Source organism: Podarcis cretensis (genome assembly GCF_951804945.1).
Source record: "Podarcis cretensis genome assembly, chromosome: 5".
Classification (NCBI taxonomy): domain Eukaryota; kingdom Metazoa; phylum Chordata; class Lepidosauria; order Squamata; family Lacertidae; genus Podarcis; species Podarcis cretensis.
Genome location: NC_137174.1, coordinates 38,658,273 through 38,672,293, shown reverse-complemented (window position 1 = coordinate 38,672,293; position 14,021 = coordinate 38,658,273). Strand labels below are relative to the sequence as shown.

The window sequence follows — 14,021 nt, the reverse complement described above, 5'->3', positions numbered from 1 at the left end:
GATGACATAGAATTCTACAGCTAGCTATTCAACAATGTATTTCTACTCTTGTACAAAGGAAATACAAAACATACATTAACTGCAAACTTGTAAGACACTGACTATTGAGCATAGGATGGTATGCAGGAGTGTCTACAGAATGAACCAAATCGCTGGCTAATATGCCATTTCAGACATTATCCAAAGGTAAAGGAGGTTTGGTCCCTTGGCTTCATGGTGAATATTGATCCAAGGATGCTTTCACTGGGTAGTCATTAGAAACACAAGTCCTTGAACCAGCAATATAACATTTTGAAGCTGGCTAATTTAAATCTTGCAATATAGAGGTATGTGCAAGGAAAGCTTTTATTTTCTGATTATTAAAATCTTTTTCATGCTGTTTACCACTGCAGAAAGTAAATGAAAACACAAGTTAATACAATTACAAACGAACAGCATTTTTACATATATCTAGTAAGCAAGATGTGAGGAACATTTAAGAGATAATCTCTGCAAAAGCAATGTGAATCTCAAGACATAACTAACTACTACTTGTTGATATAAGAGTGAAAATTCAGACATCACAACCAGCAAGCTCCTCAAGGCTGCATCAAAATTCTTGATTCCTGAAGAGTTTTGTGGTACTGCTTACTGATGGCGTACCAAAGATACTAAATATATCCAGACAGATAACATGTTATTTGGGTAAGGATGAATATACACAGCAAGAGCAAATTCTGTGTTGGGAACCTCTGAAGAATGAATTCCTGTCTGATAAACAGCTTCAGTTATTGACTGTAGATCCAGATACGGCATTTGAATAGGAAATCCTGTAACCTACAAAAATTTAGAAATTAAATTATAAAATAATCACTGTGTCAAACATCAAACGTTGCATATTTGCTCGGCAACGATATTAAACTTTAGAAAGTATAAATTCTATAACTTTTCAGTACCTTAACACTGTGTTTCATGTTTGAAGTTTGTTTAAATGAAAACGGCCACCTAATGAAATAATTAAGTTCTGGTTCTGAGTTCTGGCTTTACCTCTGAGCACTAGTCCCCTCAACTCTAAATCTTGGGCTTGATCCCTTATCTCTGAACCCTTGTGCCTAGCTCCTAAATGATGTCTGCCTGTGGCTCAGTCCTGACTGCAAAGATCCAACACACACACACCCCTTTATAAGAGCAGAAATAATGGGAGTGAGTGTCCCTGAGAACAGGACATTTCAATAATCTAGCAGCATAAACACTAACCCAGTAATGTTCCTGGAAAGCCTCCAAATTATTTTCTTCTTTTTCTCTAGCTGTCTGTCCATTTCTAAATTCTAGATTTGAGAGAATTTGTCGTAAGACACTGGTACACTGTCGATGCCACCGAGTTGGCTGCTGAGATCGCCATTCCATAAATTTCTTTTTCAAAGTCTTTTCAATCCTGTTTTTTTTTTAAAAAAAAAAGTAGCAGCATGAACAGTAACCATTACAGCATTGTATTAACAAAACGTAGTGTTGTATTAACATTGTAGTGACAAAACGTCTAAAGTAGTGGGTGTCATGGAATGTAGAACAGAAACAATATTTGCAAAGGGGGAAATTACATACAAACCATACATGCAGGAGAAGCTATGATAAGAAGGAAGAGAGGCTGAATGGAAAGTGGTCATGATGTCAAGTTTGCTAATGGGCCTTGCCTTTTGAGTGGCATAACTGACACTGCAACAGAAGAAGGCAGATGACTTATTACAAGGCTTCCTTCTGGTCAGCAGGCTGGATGAAAAAACTTCTTTTTTTGGCATCTTTTAAATTGATGCCAATTAATCATATTATAATAAAAAACAATAAGTATATAAAACCAAAAAAAGAGAAAAGGGAAAGGGGGAATACAAACCCCCCCTTCTAAGGTAGATCTTAACCCTAGTCTCACACTGAAGGGGATAGACTCTTCCAGCTCTCAACTGGGAGCTTCCCTTTCTTCTCCTAGCCTCTCACCCTGGGAGATCTTCCCTTGTCTGCCTCTCACACAGGGTCTTTCACCAACCATTCATCACCTTCATTAGCCCAAAGTAAAGGACATCAAAAATGAAACAAATCTTGGACCTAGAACAGTCTAACAACTGTTCCACAGTTGCTAGTATTTCACTCTTTTCTTTTTTATGGAAGATGCTTGACAGGGTGGTGATGGTGTATTACATAGTCTCTTTTCAGTCTGAGTTCAGGCCTTTGTCGTAATACTAGAACCCAAGATCATACAGTGGAAGATTAGAACAGACAAGAATCACTTCTTCACACAGTGCATATTTAAACTATGGTATTTCCTTCCACAATATGATATGATATAACTACAGCCTGCTGCTTTTCTTTGAAATTAAGGGTGGTAACATCAAATGCTTTAAAAAAACACCACCATGATTAACACAGCGTGTAGTTTGATCCAAAGCTCCTAAACTTTAAAAGTTATTTGAAAGAATGTTGTTTAAAGTACATACCTATTTTGTAGCTCTACGACTAAACTTACATCAGTTGGGGTGTAAAATAGTTCTTCTTGCTAAAACAGATATTGTACAATACTGTAATATACAGATACACATTAAGCAGGATCTGGAACGATTTTCTGAAGGTATCACAATTTTTTGATACAAAGCACCTCATACGTTATGGGACGCGGGTGGCGCTGTGGGTAAAACCTCAGCGCCTAGGGCTTGCCGATTGCATGGTCAGCGGTTCAAATCCCCGTGGCGGGGTGAGCTCCCGTCTTTCAGTCCCAACTCCTGCCCACCTAGCAGTTCGAAAGCACCCCTAAGTGCAAGTAGATAAATAGGTACCGCTTTATAGCGGGAAGGTAAACGGCATTTCCGTGTGCTGCGCTGGTGCCGGCTCGCCAGAGCAGCTTCGTCACGCTGGCCACGTGACCCGGAAGTGTCTTCGGACAGCGCTGGCCCCCGGCCTCTTAAGTGAGATGGGTGCACAACCCTAGAGTCGGACACGACTGGCCCTTACGGGCAGGGGTACCTTTACCTTTACCTTTACCTTATACGTTACTAGGAAAATGCAGCTGTAACGTATAAGATGGTCAGGGAGTGAGATTCCTGAAGTATAACTGGCACCAATTAAATACTGCTTGTGGTATGGAGATTAATAATGAGAGAAGCTGTGCAGAAAAATGCTAACACTGATGGGAGAGGAGTGAGAGCACAGATAAAATTGACAATAGACTCCTCCCTCTAACTTCAGCTCTCATCTGTTTTCCCACTATGAGGAAATGTTGGATTAGCCTGTGGTTCCAGTTCCAGATTCCATGAGACTGCATGTTTCTTTCCTCCTAAAAGAATCATAGAACCATACAATTGTAGAGTTGGAAGGAATCACGAGCATTATCTAGTCCAACCCCTTTTAATGCAGGAATCCTTTGCCCAACTCAAGCCCATGACCCTGAGAATAAGAGTCTCAGGCTCTACTGACTGAGCAATGAAGACAGTAAAGAAGTGAACAGAATTTCCACAATCCAGCATTCCATCCTATGATGGTCTCTATTAAATAGTAAACACCTGTGTCTTCTACACTGACCTAAAGTTGATTGAATGATGTTGAAGACCACCCTTTTTGAGTGCTCCTGCTAAACTGCTTTGTACAACAAAGGCTCACATTATTTCTGTGTTTGATGTCTTTTGACTGACAGGTAGGTATGGTTTGCCCAAAATAGCTCCACAGACCAAACTGAGAGTCTTGGTGGGTCTAATTAGGCCTGTGACATGGAGGTTCCTCACCCCTGATTTAAATGCACACACAGCTCTCAGGTATCAGAGCAACTTGCAATTTTTTAAAGCAGAATTCTAGCTCAAATTCTTCTTTCCTTCTTACCACAATATGTAATATGTTGGCTCATCCAGTGAGGGACTGCCCCACTGGGTAAGTCACTTGCAAGGTAAGTACTTTTTGAAATATTTGTCACCTGTACAGTCTGCATTTTTAAATCCTGAACATGGTATGGAAGAAACTGTTTCCATAAGCTTTCCTTTGAAATATCAAAACTGACACACATTGGTGAACTGTTCTGCTGTATGTTGAACCAGACCTATCAAGACATAAAATGTCAACAATAAATAATTGAAATAAACACATATTTGAACTAGTTCTGCTACCACATATCCTTTTAGCTGGAAATGCCATGGACTGAAACTAGGACCTTCTGCTTACAAAACATCTGCTGTCACTGAATGATACTGCCATTTCCACATACACTGAAATTAATACATAATACCATCAGTCTATACTGGATTTGATTCAAAATATAGAAGTTCCTGTGTTTATATGAAGTTTTGCAAAGTGGGCTGTTCCAGAAATGTAGCAGCACTACAGAACTTAACAAAGGCAGAGACCAACTAAAACTGGTGAGGTTTATACAAGAGTGGGGACTAAGGAATGTCTGTGGGGAGATGAGCATGCCCCAGTCTGCACAACATTTGAATTCACTCCAGTTGAACATACAACCTCACTAGGGTATTTCATAACAAATCAATTACAGTGGTACCTCTGGATGCGCACGGGATCTGTTCCAGAGCCCCGTTCGCATCCTGAGCGAACGGATGCGTCTGCGGGTCGCGATTTGCCGCTTCTGCGCATGTGTGTGACGTCATTTTGAGCATCTGCACATGCGCGAACAGCGAAACCTGGAAGTAACCCGTTCCGTTACTTCTGGGTCGCCGAGGAATACAACCTGAAAACGCTCAACCTGAAGTGACTTTAACCCGAGGTATGACTGTAATAAGAGAAAGACTGACTAAAATATTAGAAAAAAAATAAGGAAAATAATACGGAAGGAATAAGCTCTGGTCTATTGTGGGAAACAATGAAGGCAGTGTTGAAAGGGGCATGTATACAGGAAAAATCACTTTTAAACATATCACGTATGACACAAAAATGACAACTGGAACAGGAAATTTCCCTTCTGGAACAAACACACAGTTACAGGATCAAAAATGCTTTTTAAAAAATTGCAAATAAAGTGGAAAGAATTGGAGACCATAGAAATAGAGAAAACTATGATACAGCTGTACTTAAAACAAAACAAAATACGAATCTGGGGTGAAGAGGGTCTAAACTCTTAGCCACAAGATTATGAAATAAAAGCAATAAAGAAACTATAACTGCCATTAAAAATAAACCAGGAGAAAAGTATTTTCTACATAACAAATCTGAGAAGTATAAAGAATTTTTCTCCTCGTACTCCTCAAAAAAAAAAAAAAAAAGATACAATTTTTTAAGCACAACACAAATACCAACTGTAAAGGAAGTTGTGGATTTATGGAATGGCAATTAAAAACTAGAAGTGAGAAAATCTCTTGGTCCAGATGGATTTTCTACAGTATTTTATAAAATATTTACAGATTTAATAGTCGCACATATGACTATATTGCAGAATATCTTAGCTGGAGACTCATTGCCACCAACCTGGAAACAAACAATAATTGTATTAACTCCCAAACCTTACAAAGATCCCTCATTAGTGGTATAATATTGCCAATTTCTCTACCCAGATTACAACATTTTCACAACAGTGATGGTTAATGGGAACTTTTATCGGGAAATATAGTTATCAGGCTCAAGCTGGGTATGTCCTGGGCCTTCTTCAGCTGAGGAAAAGCATCTAAAATTGGTTGATAATTTAAATGTGAGTGAACGGATGAGCTGCCTGAGAGCTTTACAGCTGAAATTAGTTGGAAACAGGGCTGCAGGAGGAGGGTCAGACCATAAATGTTGCTCTCTGGAAATCTGCTGCAAGCTGTTAAATCTAATTAGAAGGGTGTATTTGTCATCACTATGTTCTGTTACTGTAAAGAAATACAGTATTACAAACCCACCACTGCCAATGAATCTTCCCACAATGATGCAGGAAGCATGTAACAGTATATTGTATTTCTGCTCCATTTAATCATACTTACATTTTCCCAGCTGATTAAGCAATCAACACTCTGTAGAGGGCAAAATGCATCAAACTGCTTATAGCACTGGCCACTCAGTGGATTCCACAGGAAATACTCTCCATTTTCTTGTGTTGCTACATAAGCTACTTTCCCCTGTAATAAGCAAAGGATACAGCCAGCTTTGTTGTTAAAAAAATTACCAAAAAACCCCGGTAAAAAACTCTATTTTCCTGCCTCTATAACATGGAAAAAATAAGAAAATAAATAAAGCAACACTTAACCTATAATGTCTGTGTTTATACAAGAGGGAAGGAAGAAATAAATAAAACACATTATCTTGCACTTTGTTATTACACTAATACATTATGAACAATGACAATTTTTCGATAAGACTCTTGCTCTCTTGTTAACCTTTAGCATAGCTATCAATTTCAACATGTATACCATATCCAAGATCATATTTCATCATTCTAGTAATGGAAATTCTCTCTGTTTCTACTCTTGGATTATTGCCATATCTATACTGCTTGTTTATTCCAGTTTTTACATTGCCAGAAGATTACTACTGGGTCCTATGTATAGTTTTTGCTCCTTTACAAATACAGGAGAAACTATATATTATATTTACTCCTTATACTTTCTAATATACTGAGAAATAAAATAGCAATTTGGTATCTTTTAGAAATCCTACAATCCTTATTCACATAAATACTTGGCTTGATAAAAGCTAGGGCCATTTTATTTCAAGAGAATGGGATAGAGGTGTGTAACTATTATTAAGTAATGAAGAATATATAAATCTAAAACAAATAATATTAAGAATTTATTGTCATGGGTGCCGTTGAATCAATAATACAACATCTTAAGGATCACACATGATTGATCATTTAATATCAAAGATAAGACTACACTCCATTTAAACGGGGTTTTGAAATAACTTATCCCGAAACAATTTATTATTTGATAACTTTAATGGATTTTCTTTAATCCGGCAGCTTCTTTTAACACTGTCCTCCTGTTCCTGCTACGCCTAAGCCTATGGGATGGACTCAGAGTTAAGTGCATAATAAAGCTATGAATTTATACTGTTCCACTTGTTATGTGGCTTATATTTCTGAGAAGAACTACACCACAGGCAGGAAACCTGAAGCCTGCATCTCATTTGGCTCAATGGCTGAATTTGCTGATGACACTTCTAGAGTCAGCTGGTTCATTTCCTTGCCCATTCAAGGTTTTTGCACTTGTTTGTGTTGCTCTCTTTCAGCGCTGGGCTCACTACTGACCCTGTTGTTCATGCCTACTCTTATTTTCATGCCATTCCTCTTCTGAACACAGACATACCAAGAACAACATCTACTTAGCATATAACCATGCACCCTCTATGGTTTCCTGCTGCCGCTGATTCTCTCCATACTGATCTGCACTGAACTGAGAACGAAAAAGTTCGCCAACCCCTGAATTATAGAAACAAAGATTGAAATATTTTGCCAGACTTACTTCTAACACTGATGTTCCCAACAGTACCCATGCTTTTTTCCCAATATACAGAAAGTAGTTACATAGAAGCACTGCATGTTCTTCTTTACTACCAATACCAAGTTCAAGGAAATTCTGTTAGAAATAGAAGATCATTCATTTTTAAAAGCAATGCATATATCCTTCATCTTCTCACAAAAATAATACTACAGTGGCATTGCCACGAGGAAGTTCAGAAATAGCAGCTTGCATGTTATTTAAAGATCAAGTAGCAAAATAAAAAATCACAATGCTCTCACAAGTTATATTTCTTCCACTGCTATATTTAAACATATAATTATGTAAATAATAAAAACAAGCAGACTAAGTTCAAGGTGCTCATACTGCTGTACTGCTTTATTTAGATTGGAATGAAAGTACCCCTTTGAAAGCCACTATGAAGTTTGGGAAGCCTCTGTAATCCTGTGGAAGATGCCCCCATCCAAGTTTTGCCAACTACCTACATCATTTTGATGGGGCCCTAATTCTACCGTAATACTTTCTACCATTTTAACTGGAACAGATGTAACACCTGTAATTTCCTCTTAGAATCTTTCTTTCCATTGGTGTAATATATTGATCGAATTCTGTGGCATACACATGGTTAAGGAATTTCTTTTTTGACTACAGTACTTGCATGAAAGCTACGCAGGGCTGGTGACTTGTTACTTTTATCAGTTTAGCTTCTGCCCCTCCCCTCATCTTAATTAACTTAGAAGACCTTCAAACTTCAAGCTGTTTGAACTGCAGAAACATTTCAAACATCATTGCTCATATTTTCAGGTATATTATTATGACTTAAAAGTTAACATCAAAACATTTTTTTTATTTAACAAATTTATACCCTGCCCTTCAATAAAATCCTTTTTAAAGTGGTTAAGAAATGCAATTTACATTTTAAAAAATCAAACCAGTAAAAAAAGCACAGCAGAAATAAAAAGGCATATACCTCTGATGTCATCCAAAGATCAACATCATCATTTTCATCCCCAGTGTCTGATATACAAGGAATTAAAGACACAAATCGTGATATAAGATCCTACAAAACAAATAGGAGTATGCCTGTCTCAGAAATACATATTAAAATAATACATCTGACATTTGGCATTTAATTAAAGGCATCAAGCAATAATTAACTCATTGTGTTACCTTTTTTTTACATTCTTACAGAGGTTAGCTATGATCTTATGCCACCCTGATGATGGATGTGAGCTTTGGCTGTGATATTGACCGTCCTCAGCATCACATGCCTCAGTTTCATAGCTGGAACAAAATGCTGCAATGCCAGCCTTACAGCTCATAGTTTCCACCAGTTTGCCTTTAATTGTGGGACCCCTGCTGTGAGCGCCCCAGCCCACCAAGTATGTGCTGATTCTGTGATAAACATTACATACTTACAGAAGTTGAGTTAGGCTCATCAGCACACATATCTAATAACTGCTGAGGTGGATTCAGAGAGGTAATGTACTTTGTTACTAAAATATTTCTTCCTTGATTGTTAAAAGCTGAGGTTATTATTCTCCTCTTTGGAAACAATGCTTTGCATGTTTGCTTAAAAATGTATGCTTTTTGCAACAGTGTTTGATCTTCATGATCTATGAACTGAAAAACAATCTAGAGTTAGAAGTGAACAGTGGTGTGGCTGACTTTGCTGATGATATTAAATTGTTCAGGGTCATTCGTTGTTCAGGATTGTTAAAACAAAAAGGGATTGTGTAGAGCAGGCATAGGCATATTCAGCCCTCCAGCTATTTTGGGACTACAATTCCCATCATCCCTGACCTCTGGTCCTGTTAGCTAGGGATGATGGGAGTTGTAGTCCCAAAACATCTGGAGGGCCGAGTTTGCCTATGCCTGGTGTAGAGCTCCAAAAAGACCTCTACAAACTGAATGAATGGACAGTAAATGGAAAGTAAGAGGTGACATGATGGAACAGTATAAAATTACGTATGACCTGAAGAAAGTTAATAGCAAAAAGTTTTTCTCCCTGTCTCATAATATTAGAACTCACGGACATTCAGTGAAGCTGAATGTTGAAACATTCAAAACAAACAAACTAAAGTGCTTCTTCACACAGCACATATGTAAACTATGGAATATGTTTCTGCAGGAGGCAATGATGACCACCAACTTGGGTGGTTTGAAAAGAGGACTGGAAAAATTCATGGGGGATACAGCCATGAATAACTAATAGCCATGTGTTTATGCTCTGCTTCCATGCTTGGAGGTAGTGGGCTTCTGAATACCAGTTGTTGGAAACCGCAGGAGTGGGGAATGCTCTTGTGATAAGGTCTTCCTTTTGGGCTTTCCACAGGCATCTGGTTGCCCACTGTGAGAGCAGAATGATGGACTAGAAGGCCAATTGGCTTGATCCAGCCGGTTCTTCCAAAGTCCTTAAAAACTTATTTTAAACTGAGATCAAAACTATAATCTCAGTTATAAATTTCAAAGCAATAATTTCATGCAAATTATCCTATTTGTTAAACAGAGTAAAAAATAAAGGCCAACCTTGTCTGATTCTAAATTATTTTCAGTAGAAGATATTTGAGGTTCAATAGTGGCAAAAATGGTTAAAAAAGTATATTCCTTCAAGTTCTGACCATGACATTCTTCTTTGGGAGGCACATATGTCTTACTCCAAGTATATCCAAGCAAAACCGGTGGCATATTTACTTGAAATGTACCACAAATCTGTGAAAACATACATTATTTGGCTTACTGAAACAAATGCAAGTATTAAGCTAAGAGTTTAAAAATCTGATGATATGGCTGCATTACAATCTTGCTACTTTAAAAGCAACTCATTACCTGCAGTAATAGTAATAATAATAATAATAATAATAATAATAATAATAATAATAATAATAGTTTATTTGTACCCCGCCCATCTGGCTGGGGTCCCCAGCCACTCTGGGCGGCTTCCATAGAAACCAAAAATACACTAAATATACAAAATCTTTAAAAGCATGATTCTTCTTCATTACCTTTGATTGCTCCAGGAGTGTAGAGAAAGGAAACATAACTGATCCAAGCCAATTCTTTCTTACATAGGAGTGACCACTGCAGTTTTTTGGACATGTGTCCTAACCAAGTTAATAATTTGCGTTAATCTTTTGTATTTTAGTATGCATTATTCAACTATGTTTTCTCAACAGCTGAATCTTAGAACTATCTCATGTCTTTAGTCACTTACTGCCTAAACAAGGTGTAAGGTGTTTAAGCAGACCAAAAGTATTTTCCTAGCTGCAACTTATCAAAAACTTTGGGGGCACGAAACAGATTTTCAATAATATTCTCTCCTCATTAAATATCACCAATTTTATTTCTAGTGTTAACAAACAATTTGAAAAGAAATGCAGGGTAAATATTTAAACTAGAAACAAGAGGTAACACCTAATACTTGTAAAAGTATCAAATGATTTAGCTGGGTTCTAAATATATTATTAGAAAAAATGCTGTCTAGTTTCAAATATGATGCTGAAATAGGGTTTGGTGTACAAAATACCAGACTTTTCTTTAAAATCTGTAATACAATACTGTACTCCACCATATTATACTATAACCTTCTGTGATTCCTTGTACACATTACCCAAACAAATTTAGTCTACAATTTACCTCATGCTTTTCAATCACGAATTCATCAAAAATGTTAATATTTATATTGTCTTTGATTTTAGATAGCCCTGAAAAAGTATAATCATGCCCTGGAGAGCTGAAACAAAAACAAAAGCAAAAAAATTAAATCAAACATTTTGACAACAAAGTTACTGAAACTATGTACAGTCGTAACTCGGATCTCGAACGTCTTGGGAGTAGAATGTTCCAGTTCCCAGACAATTGAAAACCAGAAGTGAGTGTTCCGGTTTTCAAACGTTCTTTTGGAAGCTGAACAGACTTCTGGAATGGACTGACTTCCGAGGTATGACTGTACTGTAATACTGTACTGAGGTTTTGGTTTAATGTTCTGTAAGCAGTTCTGCTTGTGCACTGCATCTTTATGCATAACCTCTCAAGCCATTCTGAATGGGTCCTGCCATGAATAGTTGAGGAGGTGGGGCAGCAGAAGAGCCCCAATGGGTCAGACTGAAGACACATATAGTCCAGCATCCTGTTTTTACACTGGCCAAACAGATGCCCATGGGAAGACTACAAGGAAGACCTGAGTGCAACAGCACCCTCCCTACTTGTGATTCCAAGAAGCTGGTTCTTAAGAGACATACTGCCTCCAAAAGCGAAAGCAGAACATAGCCATCACAGCTAGTCGCCATTGGTATCTTTATCCTCCAGGAGATTCTGCAGCTGGGAGGAAATCTGTGACTCCCTCCACTCACCAAATACATGATCAGAACTGCTTCCACTCAAGAATGTGGAACCTGGGATCCAAACCTATATTTCTAAACAAAAAAAAAGTCTGAAGCCTTCAACATTTCATATTCTTCAGGCTCTCTGCAAGGCAACCCCTCTGATAATATTCAGATAATTTCTACAACCATGCAAAATAAGGGCTTACTGATTTAACATATGTAACCGATATATACAGTTGAAATCAGAGACTTAAAATAATGGAACAGGCTGCAATGTAAAAAACATTTGGCTACAGAAAACTTGAAGTACTGTATACATTATTAAAAGTGAGATACATGTAACTTACATAAAATCAACTTGCAGTTCTTCGTTCCAACATGGATGAGAGCCATCAGCAGTGCTAGTTTGATAGATTGTGTCCTGAAAGGTAACTTCTACAAAAGGGTGGACACCCACCTAAAATAAAAATGTGCAGTACATACTGGAATTTATTTTGGTTTTGTCTCATTTTCAGGCCTATTGATCATAGACATTTTCCTTATTTAGATAAACTGCAGACATTTTAAAAATCAGTATCAAAGTTACTCATGTAATGCATTTATCTCCCCCCCTCCCAATATAATATACCCAGTGGGCATTACAAGAGAAAAATACACTCCAGTTCTCATTCTATCACAAAAACAGTTGCCAGTTTGGTGAATTGACAACCAAACTGGTACCAAACTGTAAACTACATCCCTAACCACAGCCAAGGCAGATGCTGTGTAAAAGGTGTGGAATTTAGTCTTAGGGTTTTTTAACCTGGTTCAGAGTCCTACAGTATAGACAAACTGAAGCTATATGTCTTACTAGTGCCTTATTCTATTATTGTTAAATAGACAAATCAAGCAGCTTGTTAGAAGTTAGTTCTGAAATGTATGATCTCATAGAACGGTGGCCAGCAAACTTACCGCGCCTCAGGCCAGTGTCTCCAGCGCCAATCAGGCAGCAGGCCAGAGGGAGGGGGAGTGTGTGCCCATACGTGTGCGCACACGCTATTTCTGGCGCACTTCCGGGTCGGAGGAGCACCGGAAATAGCTTGTGCGCATGTGCACGGGCCTCCTCTGACCCAGATGAGCACCGGAAATAACTTGTGCGCATGTGCAAGCATTGTGCGCATGCGCACAAGTTATTTTCGGTGCTCCTCCGACCCGGAAGTGGGCAGCCGCGCAGCGCAACGCCAGTAAGAGCGAGCAGCAGGGGTCGCCACGGGCTGGATAAACGAGTCCCTCGGGCCTTATCCAGCCCGCGGGCCTAGTTTGGGGATCCCTGTCATAGAATATAGTGTATCACCAGCAGGAACAGCCCACCAGTTTCTTGTTGTTTCTCTTCAGCACCATGTGCGTGTGGTTCAATCATAAAAAGACTGAATAATCAAGTCAATAAGCTGTGGTTACAAGTCATAGACATTGCCCCGCCTCCATTATTTCTGTGGACACTCATGGAAGGTACTCCTTTTTTTGCAATGGGCAAGGCTAGCACATAGGATACAGCTGTTGCTACTACTGTATGACATCAAGTCTTAGTTTGTTCCTTGCTGATCCAACCCTGGAGCTCTGTGTTGCTGGAGCACAACCTGAGTCCTGCATTCAGTCTGAACCCTGCTCTACCTAGTCTTATTGCAGAGAACATTATGTCTTCAACATTAAAAATAAAATTTTAGAATCACCTCATTCTCCAAAAATAAATGTATTTTACTGCAAGGTATGGGATAACTTTCAATCCCTGTGCCACAAAGCTCATTGAAGTCCTGCCAGCACAGCATGGGTGTTGATTCAAGCACAGATTGCTCTCTTCTCCCTCAATGTAATAATCAAATTCCACCCCCTGAATACTAGCATTCAAATTAGCTGAAATATCTGAGATTCAGAAGCAAAAAAAGAGGCCTTGTTGTTCAATGAAAGCAAACTTTTAACCACAAGATAAAACTATGTCTAAATATACTGCAGTCTTTAGACTAATTTCTGCACACAAAAAATACACATGATTTGGAAATTAATTTAGAGGGGAGCATATAAATGTTGTTGTTTTTAATAATTACCTCATACAAAGGGTCTGCTGAATAGGCTGAATTTCCTGACAAAATATGTCTGCCTCTGGACATACGATTTGGTAAATAGGATGGTGAATTAGCAACTCCAACCCTTGAGATAGTAAACAAGAATTACATGCATATTTCAGCAAGTTTACCTCATTAACATGCATCAAGATTCCCTGCTTATGTATAGGTACATAATTGGCTGGTTGTTACTAGAAATAAAA

The 14,021-nt window shown here is 38.2% G+C and overlaps 1 protein-coding gene across 3 annotated transcripts in view; it reads right to left on the bottom strand.

Moving 5' to 3' along the window:
- Positions 1-14,021, bottom strand: part of CC2D2B (coiled-coil and C2 domain containing 2B) — a 37,819-nt gene that overhangs the window by 1,857 nt on the left and 21,941 nt on the right. Inside the window, exons 24-36 of one of the 3 annotated variants that reach the window (XM_079978656.1) lie at positions 13,801-13,903; positions 12,067-12,176; positions 11,031-11,127; positions 10,400-10,498; positions 9,924-10,106; positions 8,814-9,017; positions 8,365-8,454; positions 7,398-7,511; positions 5,919-6,053; positions 3,929-4,051; positions 2,466-2,524; positions 1,237-1,414; positions 81-816 (exon numbers count right to left, since the gene is read on the bottom strand). In XM_079978656.1, the coding sequence (XP_079834782.1) occupies positions 628-816; positions 1,237-1,414; positions 2,466-2,524; positions 3,929-4,051; positions 5,919-6,053; positions 7,398-7,511; positions 8,365-8,454; positions 8,814-9,017; positions 9,924-10,106; positions 10,400-10,498; positions 11,031-11,127; positions 12,067-12,176; positions 13,801-13,903 (1,684 nt within the window). In that variant the 3' untranslated portion in view covers positions 81-627. Of the gene's footprint in view, positions 1-80; positions 817-1,236; positions 1,415-2,465; positions 2,525-3,928; positions 4,052-5,918; positions 6,054-7,397; positions 7,512-8,364; positions 8,455-8,813; positions 9,018-9,923; positions 10,107-10,399; positions 10,499-11,030; positions 11,128-12,066; positions 12,177-13,800; positions 13,904-14,021 lie in introns of those variants that run through there. The other 2 variants (XM_079978657.1, XM_079978658.1) reach the window with 2 other exon arrangements.